Source organism: Urocitellus parryii, chromosome 5 (assembly GCF_045843805.1).
Source record: "Urocitellus parryii isolate mUroPar1 chromosome 5, mUroPar1.hap1, whole genome shotgun sequence".
Lineage (NCBI taxonomy): Eukaryota > Metazoa > Chordata > Mammalia > Rodentia > Sciuridae > Urocitellus > Urocitellus parryii.
In genome coordinates this window covers 133,498,430-133,523,163 of record NC_135535.1, presented here as the reverse complement: position 1 = coordinate 133,523,163, position 24,734 = coordinate 133,498,430, and the positions used below count along the sequence as shown (strand labels likewise).

The following is a 24,734-nucleotide window of genomic DNA, read 5'->3' as shown; positions in this document are numbered from 1 at the left end:
AGTAGAACTTGGTTACAGAGGAAAGTGGCCCATGGGGAGAAAAGAGTCAGCTAAGTGCAGCAGCCCCTCTCCAGGCAGCGGGAGTTATGAAGGGGAAAGGACAAGGGCTTCCTGCAGTGGTACAGCTGGGAGGATCATTATGGAGAGAAGGATTCTGTAGCCAGGCTTCTGAGTCTGAATTCTGGCTTTACCACTGACCAGAGACATGGATGAAAGCAAGTCACCTGCCGTTCCCTTATCAGTCCATCAGGCATAATAGACAGTACTGACTCCATGAACTGAACACTTGGCAGTCAATTCAAGTGCCATGCATGCATAATGCGTTTGTATTTATTGCCATAAAATTGAGAAAAGATGTGTTGGGGCAGAGGGCAGACGTGACAGACCCATGGTAGTTAAAATCTAACAACTGGATTCATTCCTTCGGTTGAATAAACTGTACTTGTACATAGTATCAAGTCCCAGGTGCAGTTCTGGGTATTAAGGATACAAAGTGATTAAAACCAGCAAAATGCCTACCCTCACAGAGATTATGTTAAAATATGGGAAGCAAATAATAAATAAATAAGCATAAAAATGAAAACAGGAATGATGCTACACAATAATAATAATAATAATAATAATAATAATAAAGCAGAACAGAGAAGGAAGAGAGTGCCAGAGATTCTCTGTAGTTAGGCAGCATCCAGGGAAAATCTGCTTATGAGGATGGCAGCAGAGACCTGGATGATAGGAGGGAGGAGATCTCAAGGGAAGAGAACATCAAGTGCAGAGTCGCTGACTTGGAATGTGTTACATCAGGAACAGAGAGGAGGGGTAACTCCTGTGATGGATTACAGGGGAGCGTCTGGAGGTAAAGAGAGGGATACTACAGTGCACAGACCACATCGGGCCTTGTAGAACAGGGCAGAATTAGTGTTCTACAGTGATGGGAAGTCACAGAGGACAAACCTGGTCCAGGACACAGCTGCCACTGCATAGATAACTGACTGTGGGAACTAAAGGAATCATATGTGTATTGCCATAGTCTAGTCACCTGTCAGAGACACTGGGAGCTTGGTGAAAAATGGAAAGGGGTGGTCAGACTTGGGGCATATTTTGTAAACAGGAAGTATGGGATTTAGTGGAAGATTGGATTGGGGGTTGTGAGAAAATCAGAATAAAGAAAAATGAAACTAGTGCTTCTGATCAGGGTAAATGGGTGAATAGTGGTACCATTTCTCTTGAAGTGAGAAAAATGGTCTAATGAACAGAGGAAGGCAGAGAAAATTATGGGAAAAGAAGAGTGCTGTAGTAAGCACAGCTCACATACCCATAGATAGCCATTTGGAGAAGTTGATGTCTGATAAGGACCTTGATGAAGATCCTAGAAAGAGATGAGGCTAGTGATACAGTTTGGAATCCATCCGCATTTAGATAGCATTAAGGCCGTCCATCTAGATGGCATAGACTAAGATACTTGTGTAGGCAGGGGAAGCCTGAAGCCTGAGCCCTGGGTACTCTCTCTGACTCCTAGAGATCAGGAAGAAGAGGGTGAATACATAAAAGATACTGAGAAGCAGGAGCTAAAGGGCTAGAAAGTAAATGGGAGAAATTTAGTATATTGCAAGCCAAGGAAAAACTGGTTTCAGGGGAAAAGTGTGAACCTCTTCCAAATTTGACTGTTAGATTGAGACTTGACCTTCTGATTGGACAATGTGGAGACAGTGATAACCATGGCAACCCTGGTTTCAGTGGAGTGTGACTGTGCAAATCTGATCACCACTAATAAAAATATTAGAAAGAGGAGAAAGTGGTCACAGACAACTTTTTAAAATTTTCAGGAAAAGGGCGGAACAAAACTTTAGTTGGAGGGGAGAAGTGGTATCAAATGGGTGTGTTTTAAAACAGGGGTTTGGCCAGAATGTTTGCATGCCTTCTGCCCACTGCAGTGGTCAGTGCGGAGGGAAACCAATGAGGCATGCAATGTAAGGGATAATTACATAACAGCCCCTCAGTGGGAAAGAAGGGTCTGCAAGATGGCTCTCAGACATGAGCACAGTCAGGTCAACATGAGTTGATGCAAAGATGAAAATACCATCTTTTCTGAATGCTTCTCTTCTAGTTAAGAGTGATGAAAAGAGAGAGAGGTTTTGAGTCTGAAATGTCACAATAAATATAAAACCTTCATCTTATGAAATGAAACCGCCACTAGATAAACGTACTGGCATTTCCAAATAGATGAGAGGTGACCCTGGACTTGTGGTCACACATGCCCCGAAGAAAGGCTGTGTGTCTTTCTCTAGTGCACAGGGTAAACAGTGGTGGAGCTGCTAATTTAATCAGGGTTGAATACTTTTTCCAGGTGAGTAAGATGGCGAAGGAGGATCAAGGGAGACCAGACAGAGATAACAAATGATTACAGAGAGTTTGGAGGGGGAAATAGTGCACCAGGGAGATGAGTAGGGGGGAAGAAGGCTAATGAATTAAAGGTTCTAGAGGGACTGAAGAATTGCTGGTAAAGGGGCAATAAGTATCAGTAAACTGATAGTAAGGTGATGGAAGGATGGTAGAAACTGGCATTTTGTATTGGTTTGGTGTCACATGCAATTGCTGAACTGAGGTGGGTTGGAGCCAATATCATTGCAGGTAACATAAAGGAACTAACAGTCCAGGGTATCAGATGGATTATCTGCATGAACAGGGTAATTATCAAGATTGATCATACAGGTAATTGGACAGAAAGCAATCCCTGGATGCTAATATCATCAGTGAAGTGGGGGCCAGACAGAAACCTTCCACGAGGAGAGGGTGATAAGTGGGTGTCTGATGACATCTGTGCGTACAGAGCCACATTATTTAAGTATGAAAATTGGACCCATTATAAAAAGTAAAAAATAGGGCTATGAAGGTGATCATTAGATTAAGATCAATAATACGGATATACATGTCAGCTCCTTTCACACCAATTCATGGTTTTACAATTCCTTAAATATATGGCCATTTACTTTCTAACAAAAACGATTTGATTATATATATAAATTAGACAATAACATAAAAACAATTAGGATTTCTAATTGTAAATGATATGGTTTCAGTCATTCTTTATTATTTCTGTCTAGAAAGTGCAGAGAAATTTTTAATTCTTGCTGATAACTTGATATTTCATAGAAAATGTGCCCATAGAAAGCATTTCATCTATTCATTGTGGGGATAAGTTTGCTCACCGGGATTGTTGGATTGGGCCTCCATGGGGATCATGAGTTTGGCTTGAGTGGCTCGCCGTGCAGCCCCGTGAGGTCCCCCGTGAGGACGTTGTGTGACCTTGCAGTCCGCAGACGTTCCTGAAACAGGCTGAAATTGAGGGTGACTCCTGCATCTTCCAGGTTGCTCTGCCTCTGAACTTCCTTTGGGCCTGAGAGGGCTGCTCCTCCTCCATGTGCTGAGTGTCACTGACTTGGGCTCTCTCTAGCACGGCTCAGAATCCATCTCCAGGACTGTGTCTTCTCTGCTGTGTGAGGCCCAAGTGGCTCTGGCTGAGATCTGTCTCCCTGTGACCTGCAGCTGCTATGAGATCCATAGGAAAGAAGTCAGGACTCTCCAGAAGGCAAGAAATGACCTCAGTGGCCTTTGAGGATGTGGCTGTGAACTTCACCCAGGAGGAGTGGGCTTTGCTGGATCCTTCCCAGAAGAATCTCCACAGAGATGTGATGCAGGAAGTCCTTAGTAACCTGGCTTCTATAGGAGTCAGATGGGAGAGCCAGAACATTGATGACCACAACACAAATTCCTGGAGAGATCTAAGGCACATCATACCTCATTCTGCAAGCAATCCATATGAGAAAGAAGAGTGTGAAGGAAAGCCATATGAATGTAAACAAAAAAGAACATTTTTAATTTCTCTCACAAGTGTTCAAAGACAACTGACATCACACAGTATAAATGAACCTTATGAATGTCTGACATGTGGAAAAGAGTTCAATTGTTCCAAGTGTGTTAAAAAATATGGACGATCTCATAATGCAGAGATGTCCTATGGATGTAAGGAATGTGGGAAAGCCTTCACTAGTTCAGAATACCTTCAGATACACATACGAACTCATACTGGAGAGATGCCTTACAGATGTAAACAATGTGGAAAAGCCTTCACTCGTTCCTCTTCCCTTCAAATACATAAGCAAACTCATGCTGGAGAGAGGCCCTATCAGTGTGAACAATGTGGGAGAACCTTCACCACTACTTCTTATCTTCGCCAACATGAACAATCTCATACTGGAGAGAAGCCTTATAGAAATAAACAACGTGGGACAGGCTTTGCTACATATAGTCAGCTTCATTCACATGAATGGACTCATACTGGAGAGAAGCCCCATGAATGTAAACAATGTGGAAAAGTCTTCAGTAAGTCAAATTACCTTCAAAAACACATGCGAATTCATACTCGGGAGAAACATTACACATGTGAGCAATGTGGGAAAGCCTTCACTTGTTCCAGTTACCTTCGAAAACATGAAATTACTCATACTGGAAAGAAACCTTATGGATGTAAACAATGTGGGAAATCCTTCACTAGTTCTTCTTACCTTCAAATACATAAACGATCGCATACTGGGGAGAAACATTTTGGATGTAAACAATGTGGGAAAGCCTTCACTTGTTACAATACCCTTCAAAAACATGAAAGAACTCATAGTGGAGAAAAGCCCTATAAATGTGAACACTGTGGGAAAGCTTTCACCACTTCTAGTTATCTTCATGTACATGAACGAATACATACTGGAGAAAAGCCTTATAGATGTGAACAATGTGGAGAAGGCTTTGCTTCATCCAGTCAGCTTCACTCACATCAACCAATCCATACAGGAAAGAACCCATATGAATGTAAACAATGTGGTAAAACCTGCACCACATCCTATTACCTTCAAGTGCATAAAAGAACTCATACTGGGGAGAGGCCCTATGAATGTAAACAATGTGGGAAAACCTTCATTAGGTCCTCTGTTCTTCACACACATGAACAAACTCATAGTGGAAAGAAGCCCTATCAATGTGAACAATGTGGGAAAGCCTTCAAGTGTTTTGCTTTATCTTCAGAGACATAAAAGAATTCATACTGGAGAGAAGCCTTATGAATGTAAACAATGTGGGAAAGCCTTTGGTAGTTCACATCACCTTCATGTACATGAACGATGTCATACTGGGGAGAAGCCTTACAAATGTAGGCAGTGTGGGAAAGCCTTCACTAGTTCCAGTAATCTTCACATACATAAACGAACTCATACTGGAGAGAAGCCCTATCAATGTGAACAATGTGGGAAAGCCTTCACTACTTGTGCTTACCTTCACATACATGAACGATTACATACTGGAGAGAAGCCTTATAGATGTAAGCAATGTGGGACAGCCTTTGCTACAGCCAGATTACTTCGCTCACATGAACAGTGCCATATGGGAAAGAATCCCTGTGAATGTGCAGAATGTGGAAAATCTTTCAGTAGTTCCTATTATGTTCAAATACATAAACGAATTCATACTGGAGAGAAGCCCTATGAATGTAAACAATGTGGGAAAGCCTTCACTCATTCATTTTCCTTTCGAATACATAAACGAACTTATACTGGAGAGAAACCCTATGAATGTAAACAATGTGGGAAAGCCTTCTTTAGGTCCACTCACCTTCACTCACATGAACAAACTCATACTGGCAAGAGGCCTTATGTATGTGAACAATGTGGGAAATCCTTCATTTTTTCTACTTCCCTTCAGAGACATAAACAAATTCATACTGGAGAGAGGCCCTATGAATGTAAGCAATGTGGGAAAGCTTTCCCTGTGTCTGATGAACTAAACAGACATGAAAGAATTCATACTGGAGAGAGGCCCTATGAATGTAAGCAATGTGGGAAAGCCTTCACTACTTCTTCTGGTCTTTACAGACATGAAAGGTCTCATCATGGAGAGAAGTCCTATGAATGTAAGCAATGTGGGAAAGCCTTCACATGTTACAGTTACATTCTAAAACATAAAAAAAACATGCTGCAGAGAAGCCCTTTTAATGTAAGCAATGTGGGAATGCCTTCACTGTGTCTGCTAATCTTCACAGAGATGGAACAACTCATACTGAAGAGAAGTCCTGTGAATGTGGGAACACCTTCATTGTTACAGTTACATTTTAAAACATCAAGCAACTTATATTGGATGGAATCCCTATTTTGTTTTTTGGTGGTAAGGGTCCCCGGGATTGAATTCAGGGGCACGCAACCACTGAGCCATATCCCCAGTCCAATTTTGTATTTTATTTAGAGAGCAGATCTCACTGAGTTGCTAGTTGTCTTGCTTTTGCTGAGTATGGCTTTGAACTTGCAATCTTCTTGTCTTGGCCTCCTGAGCCACTGGGATTACTGGTGTGTGCCACCGTGTCCAACAAGAATCCCTATTAATTTAAAAAAAAATGTGAAAAGCACTTCATTTTTGTGGTTTTAAACCTGAAAGTAGTTGTATTGGAGGAGAGTCTATTGAATGTCAAAAACTTGAGAAATCATCTAATATTCTTAGTCACCTTCAATGACATGAGAGGACTCCTAGAAAAGTTGTTGAGAGTGGTGTGTTTCTCTCTCTGAGTGTTTTCTGTTGCCTTCAGAACATTTCAGTCACTCATCTGGGGAAATAAACCCCCAGAATGTGTGTTGTTTCATTTCCCTTCCTATGCATGAGAATAGTCGCAATGGAGAAATCACCTGAGAATGTGAGAAATGTGCCAAAGCTTAAGTTTTCCCCAGTTCCTTTGAAAGAAAGATTCACACAGATAAAAACCTATGAACATAATAAATCTTATAAAGATAAAAAAAAAAGATTCCATAAATTGCCATACTAAGAGTCACTAAAAATAATGAGAAAGATTAATGCAGATTTGAAAAGTTAATAACAATGTCCATTAAAACAAGTTCTGAATAGATTTTTCCATATGTTCTCATTTATGTAATATACATATAAAAGTATATAATGCATACTCACTAAATATATGTGTGCTCACTATGTGGAATACGTATGTATAAATACACAAATATACAAACCTATATATAAACATACAATATCTGTTCAGGAAAGTCACACAAATTTTTTTTTTAATATTGCTTTTCTTTTTGTGAAAGGGATTAGGAATTTGAGATGAGGAAAAGGGAAACACATTTTTGTACTTTGGGTACTATTTTTTCACAATTGTTAAAGTCTTCTTTTAAAATCACATGCAGTTTTATATTAAAATTTTAATTAATAGAATTTAAAATTAAAAATTATTCTGGGAATACCTTGCATGTGGGTGAGATAATGGTGCCTGCCTAATTCTGAATCTGTACACATTCTTCAAAATCTGTACCAACACCTATATGACAAATAAAACTATTCTAATTCTACACAGTAAACAAAGAACAACAAAAGAAAAACAGGCTGACCCCCAAAATTCCTCTGAAAAATAAATAATACTTTCCAACAAAATTACTGATCAAGCTAGCTTCACAGAACTTTGTGGAAAGCTGGATATCTAGGAAAAAATCTGTATAGAAGAGTGAATAGGGAAATAAGGTTGTGAAGCCTAGCTTGAAATAATCCACAAGAGAAAGTACCTCCTGGCACATATGCACAGCATGGCAATACAATTTGGTTGATTTCATTCCTCACTATCCTATAAAATTTTAAAAAAGTATAAATTAAAAAAGTATATATATATATATATATATATATATGTGTGTGTGTGTGTGTGTGTGTGTGTGTGTGTGTGTGTATGACCAACAGCATTTCTGAGTTCTCTAAAGAGCATAAAATTAAATGCTTCTAGGGAGCAATGATGTTTAAATTTTGTCAAACACAGAGATTACCAATAATGTGAAAATAGCAGGTGATAAAATCCTTTCCTGCTGCCCTTACGCCTGCTGCCTCCTTCTGCTTTAGCCAGAGATGTAGAAGGGGTATTTAGTTTTTTAGGTAGAAAGAAGCAAGAAAAAAAGACTTCACTGTCTTCATATACATCAACTCTATCTCCGTCAGGAAAACATAACCATGCTCACTGTCCTCATTATTTGCTGAATTGAGACTGGGACCTAAGACGAGAGCATTTTTTAATATTTATTTTTTAGTGATAGGTGGACACAATATCTTTATTTTATTTGTTTATTTTTATGTGGTGCTGAGGATCGAACCCAGTGTCTCACGCATGCTAGGTGAGCATCCTACCTCTGAGCCACAACCCCAGCCCCAAGATGAGAGCATTTTTAAAACAGCATTCTCTTGGTTTTCTAACTGAGAATGATTGGTAATACTGAAGTAATGCAAGAAGGGCAAGAGAATGTGAGCATAATGGGGGTGTGGAAAAGAAAAATGAAATTCATTTTGATTATATGTCATGAGGTTTGTTAATAAAGGATACTAGTCAAAATTTGTTATATTTGGTCAATTTTAGAATTTGTATATATATATGTGTGTGTGTCTCTCTGTGTGTATACAGTATACACATACATGTATATTAAGTGTATATATATTTTAAAATTGTACTTAGTGGAAGCAGAGTTCAGCATGAGGGATAGAATAGAAATGTAGAATAGGGATGGAGGTGGAAGATGTGGGTCAAAGATATACAATTTCAGTTAGATAGGAGGATTAAGTTTTAAAGATCCAAACTACAATATAGATAGTATAATTAATAATGTATTACATTTTTAAGACCTCCCAGAGAATGGATTTTTAATATTCCACCACAAATGGTAAATGTGTCAAATAATATGTATGCTAATTAGCTCAATCTGACTATTCCATAATATGCACATATTTGGAAACATGTTTCATACCACACACACACATGTGCTGTGTACACACACGTATACATGTATGTACACACATACATACACATCTGCATACATATATTATTTTTTTAAAAAGAGAAAGTATATTCCAACTGTAAAAATACCAAAAAAAGTTCCCTAGGAGGCCAGATCTTTTAAAAGAGTGTGGGTTTTAAAGTGGCAACATCATGAAAGCATTAATTCTGGGGAAGAACCAAAAAAAAAAAAATCTTTTCCTATAGAAAATTTAGTATCCACAAGTCAAGGAAAGAAGGAAGAAGAGTGCATGAATGAAAAAAAATATTAGGCAATCAGGATTAAAAATTTCAAAAAGTTTGTAAATGACAAAATTAAATCTACAGATTTAAGAAATCCATTAAACTTTAAACAGGATAAAACCAAAGAAATCCATGCCACACACATCACAACCTCCTGAAAATGAAGGACAACATCAAAATCTTCAAAGTTGTGAGAGGGGAACAACTCATGGGCAGTGGATTTCTCACAGGGAGTCACGGAGGCTGGAGGCTGGAGTGACACAATTTTCAAGTATTGAAGGAGAACAGTCAACTGTCAACTTTCAGCTCAGAGCTGGTCAGACAATATCCAGCCAAAACATACTGTAAAGGAAGATTGAAGGTGAGCCAGGCACGGTGGCGCACACCTGTAATCCCAGCAGCTCGGGAGGCTGAGGCAGGAGGATCTCAAGTTCAAAGCCAGCTTTAGCCAAGAGCGAGGTGAGAAGCAACTCAGAGAGACCCTGTCTCTAATAAAAATACAAAATAGGGCTGGGGATGTAGCTCAGTGGTTAAGTGCCCCTGAGTTCAATCCCCGTTACCAAAACAAATCAAAACAAACAAACAAAAAAGATTGAAAGTGAAATCAAGTCAAGAACACTATCAGAATGGTTCTCCAAAAATGAAAAGCAGTTCTAGAACTATGATACTGCTGACAGAGTTTTCTAATAAGTCATTTGATATGAGTTTCTGTGGGTGTCTCCAACTTTGCAGTTACCTTTTAATTCTAGAAATGGATTGTTATTAGTATATTATGAACTTATTGAGAATTTGAATGAAATTGTTTTTCCATTATTATTTTTGATGCATACATTTTTTGGTAGTGTGTTAGCTTTCCATGACTTGAGCTTGAGAGAATCAACTTATAAAGCGAGAAGGTTTAATTTGGCTCACAGTTATGGAGGTTTCTGTGCATGACTAATTGGCCCTGTGGCTTTGGTTCTGAGACAGCACATGATGGTGGATGCACATGGTAGAGCAAAGCTTCTAGCCTCATGGCTGGGAAACAAAAGGTGAAGAGGAGGTCAGGGTTCCAAAAAGCTTCTTCTACAGCTTCCAGTGACCTAAAGACCTCCCAGTAGGTTGTTCCCACATCCTACAGACTCCACCACCTTCCAAGAGCACAATGGACTAGGGTTGGAGCCTTTAACACATGGTTGTCTGGGGAACACTTGTTCACACTGAAGCAGGAAGTAACTGCTTTGATTGCTGATTTGTCTCTTAAAGACACCCCCTGAAGTTATTTGCCATTGGTCCAAACAGGTTTGAGAAATTTAAATAAAACATTTAGTAAACATGTACTTAAGTTAAAATGATAAAAGGTCAATCAAATTGGCTACAAGGTGTTCTGTAGTCTTTTTAAAAATATATTAATTTTTTAGTTTTAGGTGAACACAACATCTTTATTTTTTATTCTTTGTATGTGGTGCTGAGGATCGGACCCAGTGCCTCACACATGCCAAGCGAGTGCGCTACCATTTGAGCCACATCCCCAGCCCTGTGTAATCTTTTAAACAATGTTATTCACTAAATTGAACACCATTTGTTTTTAAAGTTGAATATCACTGAATGTCATGATGTTGAAATTTACTTGTTTGTACTTCAGAATTGAAAGTGAGACACCAATTCTGTGGGTTTTTTTTTTTCTTAATATAAAAGTTCATTTCAAGATTTTATAAGTCATGAAGATGAAATCTTTCCATTCTTTGTTTTAAATTTTTAAGTGAAGAAAAGAATTTTGAAACCCAGTATACATGTAAGAGAGATATTATAAAGAGATGACTTTTATTATCTAATTTTGTACTTATTTTGGTCAGATACTTTATTCTGGTGGTTAAGGGATAAGAGAGGTTTTAAGTGGTTTGGAGACTAGAAGCCAAGAGGAAGGAGGGAATGCTTAATGGCAAAAAATAACTAACCTGATTTAAAAAATTAACTCAGCTATTGCTCAATTTAATTCTCTTTTCCATGGCTAAGGTATAAACATTGTAAATTAATTTCTGGTTTATCCAGAGAGCTAATTTCATGGGCAGAAAACAGGATAAGTCCTTCTATAAAAGTGTTAAATAAATGAATTGAAATTGGATCACTGAAGAATGGATTTAGAGTCAGAAGGATTTTTGGTTAATCGACTGGTTAATAATAGCTCTGAAATCCTGTGCATGTTAGTTAACTATCTTAACTTCAGTTTGCTTCATTTATTTTATGAGGAAAATGATAACACCAATTTCAGAGTATTTTGTGAGGATTACATAAGATAGTTTATGAAAATAGCAATCACAGAAATTAACATGATTTCTTCTCACATAGTTACTGCCTCCTCAGAAAGCCTACCACTAAGTATAAGGCTTCTTAGTAACACTCTACATTGATGTTTGTTTGGTTCTGTGGACTGGAAGAACACAGAGGACCTTTAATGTAATGCAAATATAACTTGTGAGATTTTGAGGGCTACTTTCCCTTTTATTACAAAGCAGGCAATCAAGTCCTCAGACTGAGGATAAATAGGCACAAGTATCTTCTCGTTCTCATTTGGGTTAAACCTCTCTTAGGACTTCTTAAGGGACATCTCAACCAGTGTGAAGGTCCCTGAATGTCATCTCTGTATATAAAAGGTAAAGGGAAAAAGCAAGAAGGAGGTGCCAGAGAGGTCACCGGAAAAACTCCAAGAGTACAGGGGCAGAGCCGTCCCTTCCAACAGGAGGCACAGGTGCTCTCCCATCCCCCATCCCTGGAGTCCAGTCAAGAGTAAAGCTGAAACATGAATCACCTGCAAAGTGCTGAGGTTTCTGCAGAAGACATTTTTTGCTTGTTTATTTGCCAGGTGGAAGACTGTTCGGGCAGCAGGCTTATTGCTCTGCCCTGCCTATCCGACAGAGTGCTGTGGTGGAGAACGAGGACTGGACTTGCACCACTGGGCATTGCAAGGACATAGGGGCTTCCTGAGAGTCAGGTGAACATTGGAAGGTGGGTCCTGCTTGAGTCTTCTTATAAAAAACTCACTTAAGGACAGTGACTCAGCAGAGGCCCCATGAGGTTGATGGGGAGAGCTGTGCCTGGTCAGAGGGTGCTCAATCCTTACCTGGAATCTCACATCATGGAACTGGACATGGAGGAGTCCCACAGTTTCACATTAAGAATTCATTCTGTGCTTATAAGGGACCCAGAATTTGGATGCCACAAGGGGCTAAGCCATGTGTCCAGACAAACTTCAGAGTCCTTTTGTCCTTCCCTTTCACCTTTCTATGATATCCATCCCTCTAGGGTCATATGACTAGAAAGTGTGAGGAGGTGGGAGGAAAGATGCAAAGGTGTTTCTGAAATACACTGTGCCCTCTTTTCTGCCCCACTTCGTATCACTCCAAGGTGCCAGGGGATTTAAAAAGTAAACAGTAACCCCTGGTCCCCAGAGCCAAAAGTCTCACCAGCCACTAGGAAGAATAATCTCTAAGTTAAATTTTAGACTAAAGTTTTCAAAAGGACTTGACTGCCCTTTAGTAACTGAAAGTGGCAAAAACAAACAAACAAACAACAACAACAATAACAACAAAACCTAGGGATCCTGCATGAGATGTCATTTAAGGGCTAGAAAAGGAATATTAAACTATCCATGGTTGAAAATCAGGCATCGAAGGCCTTGTTTTCTGTTTGTTTGTTTGTTTGCTGCTAGGGATCAAACTCAGGGGAACTTATCCATTGGGTCACATGCCCAGCCCTTTTTATATTTTGAGACAGGATATAAGTTGCTTAGGGCCTTGCTGAGTTTCTGAGGCTGGCTTTGAACTTGTGATCCTCCTGCCTCAGTCTCCCAAGCCACTGGGATTACAGGTATATATAGTCTGAAGTCCTTGTTTATGCAGTTTCGAGCTAACAAAGTCCAGTAAACCAATTATGCATTCAAATAACTAAAAAACAGCAGCTGTGTTTAAAAACAGCAGCTACTCATTCTATAATCATATTAGTGGATTCAGGAACTTTTTGGTTTCATATTTGATTATTCTATTTCCATAAACACTTAGATAATATGAGGACCCACAGGAAGCAAAACAAGTACTTTATAGAGTTCTTCATGATCATGGACACCAACAATTTGTTCTGTACCAACTCATTGTAAAACAAGCATTTTTGTTCAGATCCCCTTGTGGGTGATAATAGCTTTCAAGCAGAATCTTACCAAACTAGGCTATGTCATGTGATTGTCCGGAGATGATGGTTGATCTTCATGGTAACTAAGGCCAAAATAACAGAACATTTTATGTTTTTATATTTCATGGGTCCCTAATCTGATTATCCAAAATGAAGGAATTGACAACAGATTTAGAATCCACTTTTAGTCATCTGTAGAGACTGGGAACCGAAAAATGTACACATAGCTTCAAACTTCATGGCCTGGAAATAACTTTTGCTCAAGATTTAAGAAAACTCCATTTTTTAGGCTTCTCATTTCAATATTTTCCAATTGCATTATTTCTAACTTAGAAATGTCAAGAGTTTTTAAAATGATAGAAGTCAGGATAGGATGGAAAACAGAGATATATCACTGGTTCATTAACCAAATTTCTATCAGGCTATTTTAATTATTGATAAATGACCCACACTGACATGCAAATCAGTGGGGGATATCTCCTGGAAAGAAGTGGAAAATCCCTTGCTGGGTTCAGAATGGTTTGTTTTCCCTGCCCCAGCCAGCAGGTGGTTACCTGAATGAGAGGTGCTCTTGCTCCCCAGCTGGGTTTCTGACTGGCTGTGGCTGACTGGTGTGAGGTCTTGGCAGCTTTGCATGGGGGAGTCCCTTGCTGCAGGGTCAGTTCCTGATGGCTTCTCCATATTTTTCATCTCCATTTCTTCATGATGGATCCAAAGGTCAGGGGGTCGGAGGTTCTTCTGACTGCCCTTTCTTTTGCCCGCACTGTGGGTGGCCAGCTTCCTATGGAGCAAAGGGAGAAGAAAGTCCCATGTGAGTGCCTCTGTTCAGTGTCACTTCCTGTCTGTCTTTGGTCAATTCCAGCTGGAAGCAAAAAACAAAAGCACTCCCAAGAGGAACCCTGTGAAGCCCCAGAATTTGGCAGACTTATTTTGGCTGCCTTTCCTTTTCTCCCCTGAGCTTCACTACATTAGAGATGTGGTGCTGAATCCCCAGGGCCTTGGCCACCTGCCAGAAAGCTCCTTACTGCAGCTTCACTGGCTTCAGATTCATGCACAAGGTGACAATGGGTTAGATGGAGCCATATGCCAATCTTTGGAGCTAGGCATAAGGTACCTGACTGCAACATCTGTTCAGGAGATAAATGGAGGAGTTGCTTTGAAAGGGCAGATAGAAATAAAAAGGCCAGAATCTGTGCCAACAGCAAAGATTGGGGCTTAGAAGAAAGTCTGTACCTCAGCTGTATAATTGAACGTGCAATTGGGACGCTTGCTATTTGAAAACAAAAGGCCACATGAGGACATTCTTAGGCAAATAAAACATTTTTGCCTTGGAGTCACCAAGTGTCTGGATTCAAACACAATGAGGCTCGTCCTCTGAAAACAGAAGTGAAAGATCCATCTTTTGAAAATGTGATGTGGCTCAAGCGGTAGCGCGCTCGTCTGGCATGCGTGCGGCCCGGGTTCAATCCTCAGCACCACATACCAACAAAGATGTTGTGTCCGCCAATAACTAAAAAATAAATATTAAAAAAAAATTCTCTCTCTCTCCTCTCTCACTCTCTCTTTAAAAAAAAAAAAAAAAAAAAAGAAAATGTGCTTCAAATGTCTCCTATTCGCCTTAACAAGGATTTAGCAGCCCAAATTTATTTTTTTCAGCAATAATTTCACCTGGGGGCTAGTGAGGTTTACGTGTTCCCTGCATGCTAAGTAAAGTAGCATGATGCTCATACTAGCCATTCTCTTCAGCAGGGGATCAGAAAACTATGCCTTTGTGGGCCAAATCTGCACACAGCCTGTTTTTGCAAATAAAGTTTCATTGGTATATGGTCATGCTCATAATTTTTGCATTGCAGTAGAGGAACTGAAGAGCTGTGCTGAAGACCATATGGCTTGAAAATCCTCACTATTTTTTATTATTTGGCTCCTTTCAGAAATAGATTTTTGACCCCTGCTGTAAAATTTTATAATTTTTAAATCTCTATCTGTAACTTCTGTTTCTTACAAAATCATAATGCCTTTTATACAAAGAATGTGAACAAACTGTTCTAGCACTGACAGAGCAGAGAAGCATCTCTTTCCTGCTTTCCTCATTTGTAATGAAGAATTTATTGTTGCAACTGCTTTCCATGATGATAAGTGGCTCAAACAAGGTGCTGGTAGAAACACTGCAACCTTTGTAAAGCCAGTGGGGGTGACTTTGCCTTCCTAACTGTTAAATAAGAAGCTTTGCAAATGTTTGGCAATTAATAAACTTTTGGTGTTGTGATTTATTCAGTTTTCTCCTGCTTTCTTAAAGCATGTTGGTGAGGAGAGGAGACAAAGAACTCCAGACTTAATATCTGTTTTGTAGTTTAGTAGAGAAATAATGTGGCTCTCTGTTCTAATATTTTCCAACAACTACCTACATTGTGCTGGGATTCTGCCAGCAGCTTCTCACTGTCTCTAAACCAAGATCTTAATAAATCTTAGATCATTTACCTGTGTCTTAGATAATAACCTCCTGGTAACCGCCCTTCCCTGAATTTATTTCTTAATACTTCACCTGCCCCCTTCATCTGATCGGCAACTCACGCATAGCTATTTATGTCACCTACCCTGGCGACATTGTAAAATAATTTAATTTCATTCTCCAACTTGGAGGTTTTACCCTGTCATCTCTTTCTCCACCAGACTGAAATTCTGAAAAAAACTTTAGCATTTAGCTACTTGTACTACAGAGATGTACCAGTTCCGATATTCAGGACAACATAGTCAGACTCTTCATGATAACTCATTATTTAAATAGCCTGTGGTGAAACACAGTCAAAAAATTGATACCAAGTAATAAATTATAAAGTCTGGTTACCTATACTTACATGTATGCTGACTAATTCATTTATTCATTAGTGCCCATGACCCAGTGTTGAGTTTCTCCTGGCTTCTTCTATTTTTTTAAAAGAAGGTCCAAAGCTTGGCTAAGGCAGAATCATTTTGTAGGTTGTGAGTCATAAACTCATCTGGGAAAAAGTGATCCTTCCTGATAAAATGCATAAATATTTTTCTGATGGACTTTAATCAGATCAAGACTCTTCTGAGAATCTACTTAACTACCTAGCTGACATTAAGGAATCTAAAGATCTCCAGACAGACTTTATTTCTTTTTTGTATACATTCTATCAATGACCACGAACCACTTTTGTTTTCTGTAATCTCTCTTTTCAAGAGAGAAATCTGAGGAGTTGGAGAGGCCTCCCCTCCTACCCTCATTGCAGCAGGTGTGCAGTAAAACTAACAAGCACTCATGACCAAAAGGCCTGAAATTTGTCTTAAAATTTACAGGAACAGCTGTCACCCTGGCCTTCTACCCATCTGTTGTTTTTTTAAAACATAACAGGCTCACTACAGCCCATAGTTCCTCTATTTCACCAACGGAAAAGTGTGTGTGCAGATGATCCCCCTGCAGGGCTCCCCACCCACAGTGTGGCCCCTGGACCAGGGGCATCAGCGCCAACTGGAAACTGGTCAGGGATGCACTTTCTCTGGTTCCTCAGAAAGGTTGAATCAGAAACACAAGGGAGGGCAGCAACCTACTCTAACAGCCCTCCCAGGGCAAATGTGATTCACCTAAAGTTTGAAAAGAGCTGTCTAGGGAATTATTTGGTTTTCTTGGTTTTTATTTCAAAGCTAACATTTCCATAAGACCCCCCCCAAAAAAATAAAATTCTATGTTTAATACCTCCTTGTAATACCAAATACACCATTTCCCACATTTATTCTTATTTTTTCTTCCAAAAACAGCTTTAAAATGGAAGCATCTCTTTCTACCTCATATATTCTTGAACAAAAGCAACGCAAAGACTTCTCCAAAGCTCTCTGCTTTCCCCTCCTTATCCCATGCTGAAGCGTTTGCAGTGTGATGGCTTTCTGTTTATGCTTTTGTTTGTCTGTTTGTTTAACTTATGTCCAGAATGTGTTTGCAATCTGATTTTATTAAAAACGACTTATTCTTTCAGGCTTGCTTGCAGCTTCTCTTCCTCAGGGAGTCTTCCTAACCACTCCAGAAGACTTCCTACCAGTTCATTTCCCTGGTCTCTCTATGCCACTCACTTGGCATTGAGTGCCAGGTGTCTTATTGAGCCGTTCCCACTCCCTCAGTGATATGATTCAATTCCTCTAGAAGCATGGGGGCAAACTGTGTCCTTCACTTCTTCAATCGTTTTACAAGATTTATTCGTTTATTTATTTGGCTACCATTTATGGACTATCAATTATATGTCAAGAAATGTACTAAGTAGGAAAAAGATGGTACAGCATTGCGAGCTTAGCTAAATGATTGGAAAGTGGCATGATTCCTGGGAATTTCTGCATTTTTGAAGTAAGAAGCAAGGGACACGGAAGGAAGCAAGGCTAAAAATGTAGAGGGCACCAAACCATTGAGGTCTTGTTTATAAATTAATCGGATTTATGACTTTGTATGATGCTGATCAGATTCGAAGCACGGAATGGTTTCTTGAATAAAAAAGAACTTTTTGTTATTCATTTTTTTGAAGGCTGGTTCTTGACTGGTCCCTTTGTGGCATACTTTGCACAGAACCTATCCTCTAAGAGGAATTTCTTTCCTTTTCACTTTTGATCATGTTAAGGATGTGAATGAGCTGGAAGCAACATTGGTTGAGTGTCCATTTTATTCCAATTGGAGTTCTAAAACAGTACTATCACCTCATAGATTGTTTTGCCACTTTGTAATAATTCAGTATGTTCTCACGCTGCGCTTAGGCATCTCCTGTGAGTTGTTGACAGTTCCCCAGGAAGTCTGAAGTGGTCAAGGATGTGTCTGAGAGCTAATGTTGACGGAGACAGGAAGACAGGTGCTTAGGGAAGGCTTCAAGAGGGAAGGAGGTCTGAACTGAGAGTGAAGAAATGGTTAGGAGCTACCCAGAGAAAGATGTAGTGGAAGGATAAATATGTCCTCCTCTTCCTCCATCTTCCATAGTGATTATTTATATATTTTACTAACAGCTACTAAAAATAAAATAAAAAGCCTTATATTAGATACTCAGGGCATATTTTGGATACTCAAAATATATCTAGATTTTCTGAGATGAAATTTAGATGCATTAAAGACTTGAGTAGTTGCCAGTTAAAAAATCCCTGTGAGGTGAATACTGAAAAAAAATTAAAATATTAAAAAATTGAAAATCAGAGACAATAATCTATAGGTGTTAAAATATGGTATTTTTCATGTGAGAATTTAAACATTTGATCTTCATTACTCAAAATCTCAATATTTGAATGTGTGCTAATCTTTAAAACTTGTGCTTGTGTCAAATCAAATAGATGGCTCACCTAACTAGTGATTCTAATCAGGAAAACTTGTTTTTATTTATATATTTAAATTAAATGTATTCAGGCAAGATTGTTAATTGTCTATCCAGATAACTGCCTTAGAAATGTAATAACTATGTGTTCTGGATTCTACAATATGCTCAAATGTCAAATATTTTGTCTTTAGTGTCTATATACAGATTTTAATTTGACAAAGCAAGTGATCTATATGTTCACCAGGAAAATGTTATTACCTTATTAAAAAGCATAGAGAAAGCTCACCTTAAGCTTTCATACAGCATAATTCTTCTGTATTATTATCTTTTGTCATTTCACTAATTGAAAATGTATAGGGAATATCTTCAAAGTATAAAAAACCCTACTAATTAATAACTAAGTAAAAAGATAAGAAAGTGTTTTTTTAATTCATATGACTTTAAAGACAAATGCTACCAAGTGTTTCTATAATTTATCAGTATTCCATGGGAAGTTTTCGTGTTTTAAAAGGTAGACGGGATGATGATAAGTATTTAGTCCTAATAACTCATTATGGTTTTTTTGGGAGGCAAATAATTTCTTAATCACATGCAAAAGTATGATCATTATCCATTTGGCTTTTCATTGCAGGTATTTCTATGGGGAGCAAAATCAACACTGGAAAATATATCAGCTTTGATTTTTCCTGGCATAACATTTTATTTGAAGGAACTGATACCTAGGGATTAAAGGCCCCCACAGGTGACACAATTAGTTTACTTTAAAAATAGTAGAAGCAGAACTGGAACTTGGCTTCTAAGTTCTATTAGCTGTTTTATATGGTAAAAATGAAATCTTTTCCACTAGACTGAACTAAGCAGATGACTTATGTTGTTATTAAGTATGTGTATCAATAAAAATCGTGATAAATCATAGAACAAATGCATGTGTTCTAACTTTAAGAGGGTATTACTAATAACACAGAAAATGCTTCAACCCAGTTGGCTATAACTCAAGTCCCTCAATATAACACAAAGAAAAATTCGCATTCCCTAGCAGCCTCAGACAAAAAGACATATATTAAAGAAGCCCTGAACGAGTTTTGTACTTCACCTTATTAATCACATTAAAGTCCCATTTTCTGAGAGCTCTGCAGAGAACCTTATTTCTGTTTCAGATTGGAATTGATTTTGCTTTCATCTGCATTACTCAGTGTGGTGTAAAGGCCTCGATTGTGGTTGTGTGTGTACAAGTGTGTGTGTGGTGTGTGTGTGTGTGTGTGTGTGTGTGTGTGGTGGGGTGCTCCTCATGCAATCAAGAAAAACTCAATTAAAACTCAGAAACAACTTCAGGAAAAATTTCCTTTTTCTTTTTCTGCTAAGAGATGCGAACAATGAGAGCAAGGTGAAGGCCAGAGGAGCTGCTGCTCAAGAACTATGAAATAAAGTGGGAAAAAAACCAAGTAAATATGAAGAGACTTTGGGGGCAGATGATGAAAAACAAGGGAGCTGTAAATTCACTATTTTGGTCCTTAGTCTTTTATGGAAACCATTGACTCTTTCATTCATTTCCCAATTTTATAAGTTATACTCAGGGCTCAGCATCTGCTCTTTCCAAATAAAATCTTCAAGTTTTTTTTTTTTTTTTTTTTTCTGGAAGGGCTTAGTTGTGGGATTTAAAATGATCTATTTTTTTTTAACATGGTGTCAAATTTCACTTTTGCACATTGGGAAGATGGGTATTTTCTCTATAGAGAAACAAAACAAGTTCAGGAATCTAGTTTGTCCGTCAACGTAACTGTCAAACTTTCTTGTCACAGTAATGACAGTAGGGGAGAAAAATGAGAAAAATAAAAATTGAAACCCAAACCCATGACAAATGATTTGGTGAGGCTCAGTTAGCTTAGGGAAGGCACCAGGGTTGCACAAGCAATCCAAAAATAGGCCAAGTGTGGTTCCGATGTTTCCTTACCTCTTCCCTTTGTGCAAATCCTTTCAGATTTGCTTCAGAGACCTGATGCCTTGATGGCTCCCCTTCCAGTGTCACGTAGCCCCTTTGCTGGAACACTGGATGGAGAGATCATTCCGTCTCATAGTGCTGTTCTTTGAGTGAGGTTTGTCCCCATGCAAAGCTCACATTGAGAGCTGCTCCCCGGTGTTACAGTGTTTAGGGGTGTTGGATCCTCTAAGAGGGGTTAATGGTTGTATTACAGGAAGGGATTCTTGCTCTTCTGGGACTAGGTTCATTATGGTAAGAAGGGGTTGTTGGGGAGGGTAGCTATCTCTCATCTCTTGCTTCCTTTCTTTGCCTGTGACCTCTCTCCCACCTAGGCCCTCTTGCTCCTCCATTTTTTCCACCATGCATAAAGCAGCAGATGGCTCTTACTAAAAGTAAACAAATGCCAATGTTATGCTCTTGGACTTCTACAATTGTGTGCCCAGAATAAATCACTATTTTCTAATAAATTATCCAGCCTCAGGAACTTTGTTATAGCAACAGAAAACAGATTAAGACACTATAGCAACAGAAAACAGATTAAGACACTAATTATTTGTTTTCTTCCTAAGCCTTATTGAGTGCCCAGCACTCTGGGAGTGATTGTGTCTTCCCAGGAGGCTTACAATGAAACTGGCCTTTTTAAGCTCATTCTATTCATCAGATTTCTTATTTGGGCAGAATGAACCACAATACCAGCTACTACCTGCTTCAAAACAGTCCAATTTCATAAATGCAGCTGGATACAGAATTTGTCCTGCCAGAGAAATGAATTAAATACCAAGATTGCCTCTATAACTCTTAGTCATTTTCTTTAGTAGGTACACACTCTCTGATTCTGTTTCTAAACACCTCACTTCAGAGTGATGGAGATAAACTAGAGATCAACAAAGAGAGTTTTAGGATTTGTAAAAGAAAGTCTGCTCTATTAGCAAGAGAAAAAATGACTTGCTGGAGGATCCTCCTCTAGAAATGAGCATAGTATGTAGTTGTCAAACCATTCACCTATATGCCCAGCCTCAGGCTTTCAGAGCCAGCACCATACCTGAGGCTCCCAAAATAGAAAGTCAGCCAGGGAGTAGAGCTGAAAAACACGTCAGAGTAGATTTGGCAAGGACTAGAGAGCCCAAGAGGCAGACAATGGCTAGGAGATGATGGCTGAATTTCCCAGCTGGCTGACATAGGCAAATACACTGGTTATGCACATGGCTGGGAGGGGATGAGCTGCATCAAAACCATGTTTTCACTCTAAACTTTATGTTGTGATGCAAAATTTTCTGCATGTACTAGAACCTAGAGCTATATAATATGAAAGCATTTTAAAATTCTTCAATACTTTTAATTTCTGACAATTAACCATCACAAGAAAATAGGAGCCCTTTGGAATCTCTGAAATTTCTCTCCTTTTCTTTACTACTGCCTCTGAGCTAAGCACCCTGTATGATTGTAACAACACTGAACTTGATATTCTATATTTAGTCATCCACTCAACTAGCGTTGATTAACTGCCTACTGGCCTCCCTGTCAAAAGTGATAAATAAGTACTTACAGAGAACACTGCCTTCAATTGTCTACACGTGCTTGGTGAGAAAGCCAGAAGCAGGGACATGGTAGAATTCATTCACTGAGTATTAAAGAATACCCGCCTTCACTTGAAAAGAAGAATGTGGACTGAGAAGTATAAGCTAGCAGAAATGCAAGTGGGTCTCCAGGGTTGCTGTTGTTACATCTGCAAGTCTAGACCTTACTCATTCATACTCCTGGAATGGACGGAGGCAAGGTTTGCCAAGGTCAGTTATGAAAGAACTCAGGAAGATGGTGATTTCTCTCCTTTTTGGGAGTCAACTGTTACTTACTTCCTCTGCTGGGCCGAAGAGTGCCGGGTGCAGATCACTGCCACAATCACCATTACCAGCACTGTGATGATGCCCACAGTGACCACGATGATCACAAGCAGGTTGCTGTTCTTCTGGGGGGTGGCACTGCCATGCGGTGGGTGCATCTGCCCAATGGGTGGCTCTGGGAAAAGATGAGCACATGGAGTTCAGGTCTAGGAAGATGTGACTGCCAGTGTTTATCAAGCTCTGTAGGGTGGAGGGAATGTGAAGAGTTCCTATTGTTCTGAGAATGAGCAATGAAAAGTGAGAGGGGAAGACTTAAATTTTCCACCCAAGATAAATGACCAATGTGAGTCCACACAAAAACTTTTATAAGAATGTTAATAGCAACATTACTCAGAAGAGTCAAGGTGAACATAACAGAATTGTCTATCCGCTGAATGTGGTATATCCATGTGATGGAACATTACCCAGCCATAAAAAGAACGATGTACTGACACATGCTATAATGTGGATGAAACACAGAAATATTATGCTAAGTGAAAGAAGACAGAAAAGAAGGCCACATACTGGACAATAACACCTAAAAAATATCTAAAATAGGTAAATCTATAGAGATAGAGAGTATCTTGGTGGAGGAAAAAGATCAATGGAGAAGGACTACTCATAGGTATAGGTTTCCCTTTGGGGTGATGAAAATGTTCTGGAATTAGATTGTTAGATATTGGCAATGGTAGCATAACCTTATGCCTGCACTAAAAATAACTCCTTTGAACTCTTTGAAAGGGTGAATCTATGGTATGTGAGTTAGATCTCAATAAAAATTAAGCTCATATTAAAAACAAAGAGAAAGGAGAAGAAAGATGCTATTTGTACTACAAGAAAATTCAAAATGATAAGAACCAGAGTCTGTGATTTATGATAAAAGATTATTAATATTATGCCATAAAAGAAAATATTTTTATACCAACCACTTATAATTTAGACAAGATAATACAAATCAAAGAAATGATTTACAGTAGAAGGGGTAGAGAGAGAAAAGGGGAGGGGAGGGGAGGGGAGGGGGGATAGTAGAGAATAAGACAGACAACAGAATACATCAGACACTAGAAAGGCAATTTGTCAATCAATGGAAGGGTAACTGATGTGATACAGCAATCTGTATACGGGGTAAACTTGGGAGTTCATAACCCACTTGAATCAAACTGTGAAATATGATGTATTAAGAACTATGTAATGTTTTGAACGACCAACAATAAAAAAATAATTTATTCTATTTATCTTAATATGTTATCCAGAAAGCATCCTGAGTTTTCAACTTGTCAAGAGTGCATGAATCCCACTCAAAATCCACCACTGAGTTCAAAAAGTGGCATAGACTCTTGATATAAATGTGCTCTTGTGTTGCATCAGTAGTTCACTGTAGAAAATATTTAGGCAGAAAATAATAGAATGATGTGGCAGTTTTGATAAGTTGCTTACCTCATCAAGATGGCTAATGATTCTTTAAATCACATAAAACCTCACTCAGTGGTCAATTAAAAATATTCTAAGTAATGTTTGTCACTAAAAGTTATAAAAGTTTTAAATTTAAAAAATGTTGATATTAACTTACAATTGTACTTGTAAATTAATTTATAACATACCAAAATTCAGTGCATTTGAATGTTTTCTTAGAATTTGGTTTAAATTTTTCTCTAACAATCTATGTTAGCTTTCTATACCCTCTGGGCAAAATATTTAGGCATTTTGAACCTTAGTTCCCTCATCTGTAAAATGGGAAGAATAATAGATATTGTGTATACTTACTGTCAGAATTAGAGAAAATCCATGCAAAGTAACTGTCACAATGTCTTAGTAAGTTCTCACAATATCATTATTCAACATTAAATAAAAAGCTTGCCTAAATCTACCATAGCATTTGGGATACTTCTGCTGTGAACTTCCAAACTACAGATTTTTTAGGAATAATCTTCAATGTAGGATTGAAGGATGCCAACTTTCACCATTCCATTCAACACAGTCCTTGAAACTCTAGCCAAAGCAATCAGGGAAGAAAAGAAAATTAAAGGAACACAGATAGGAAAAGAAGAGCTTGAATTATCTGTTAGCTGACAATATGATCCTATATTTAGAAGATCCAAAACAGTCCACCAGAAAACTTCTAGGGCTTGTAAATGAATTCAGCAAAGTAGTAGGATACAAGTTCAGTACTCATAAATCAATTGTTTTCCTATTCCAATAATAAATTGGCTGAAAATAAATTAGAAAAACTATCCTATTCATAATAGCTTAAAAAAAAAAACTTTGGGAATCCATCTAACAAAAGAAGTGCAGGACCTCCACAATGAAAACTATAGAACACT

The 24,734-nt window shown here is 38.6% G+C and overlaps 2 protein-coding genes across 2 annotated transcripts in view; one reads left to right on the top strand and one right to left on the bottom strand.

The window, feature by feature from the left end:
* Nucleotides 1-3,689: 3,689 nt before the first annotated feature.
* LOC144255056 (uncharacterized) lies at nt 3,690-6,407 on the top strand. The gene is given in 3 exon segments (XM_077799095.1): nt 3,690-5,063; nt 5,065-6,007; nt 6,010-6,407. Coding segments are annotated over 3 exon segments (2,463 nt in total). The 3' UTR covers nt 6,156-6,407.
* Nucleotides 6,408-13,297: 6,890 nt separating this feature from the next.
* The window catches only part of LOC144255055 (netrin receptor DCC-like), a 235,181-nt gene continuing 223,744 nt past the window's right edge, over nt 13,298-24,734 (bottom strand). The window contains 3 exon segments of the mRNA XM_077799094.1: nt 13,298-13,338; nt 13,810-14,036; nt 22,387-22,549. Of these exon segments, the coding sequence (XP_077655220.1) occupies nt 13,298-13,338; nt 13,810-14,036; nt 22,387-22,549 (431 nt within the window).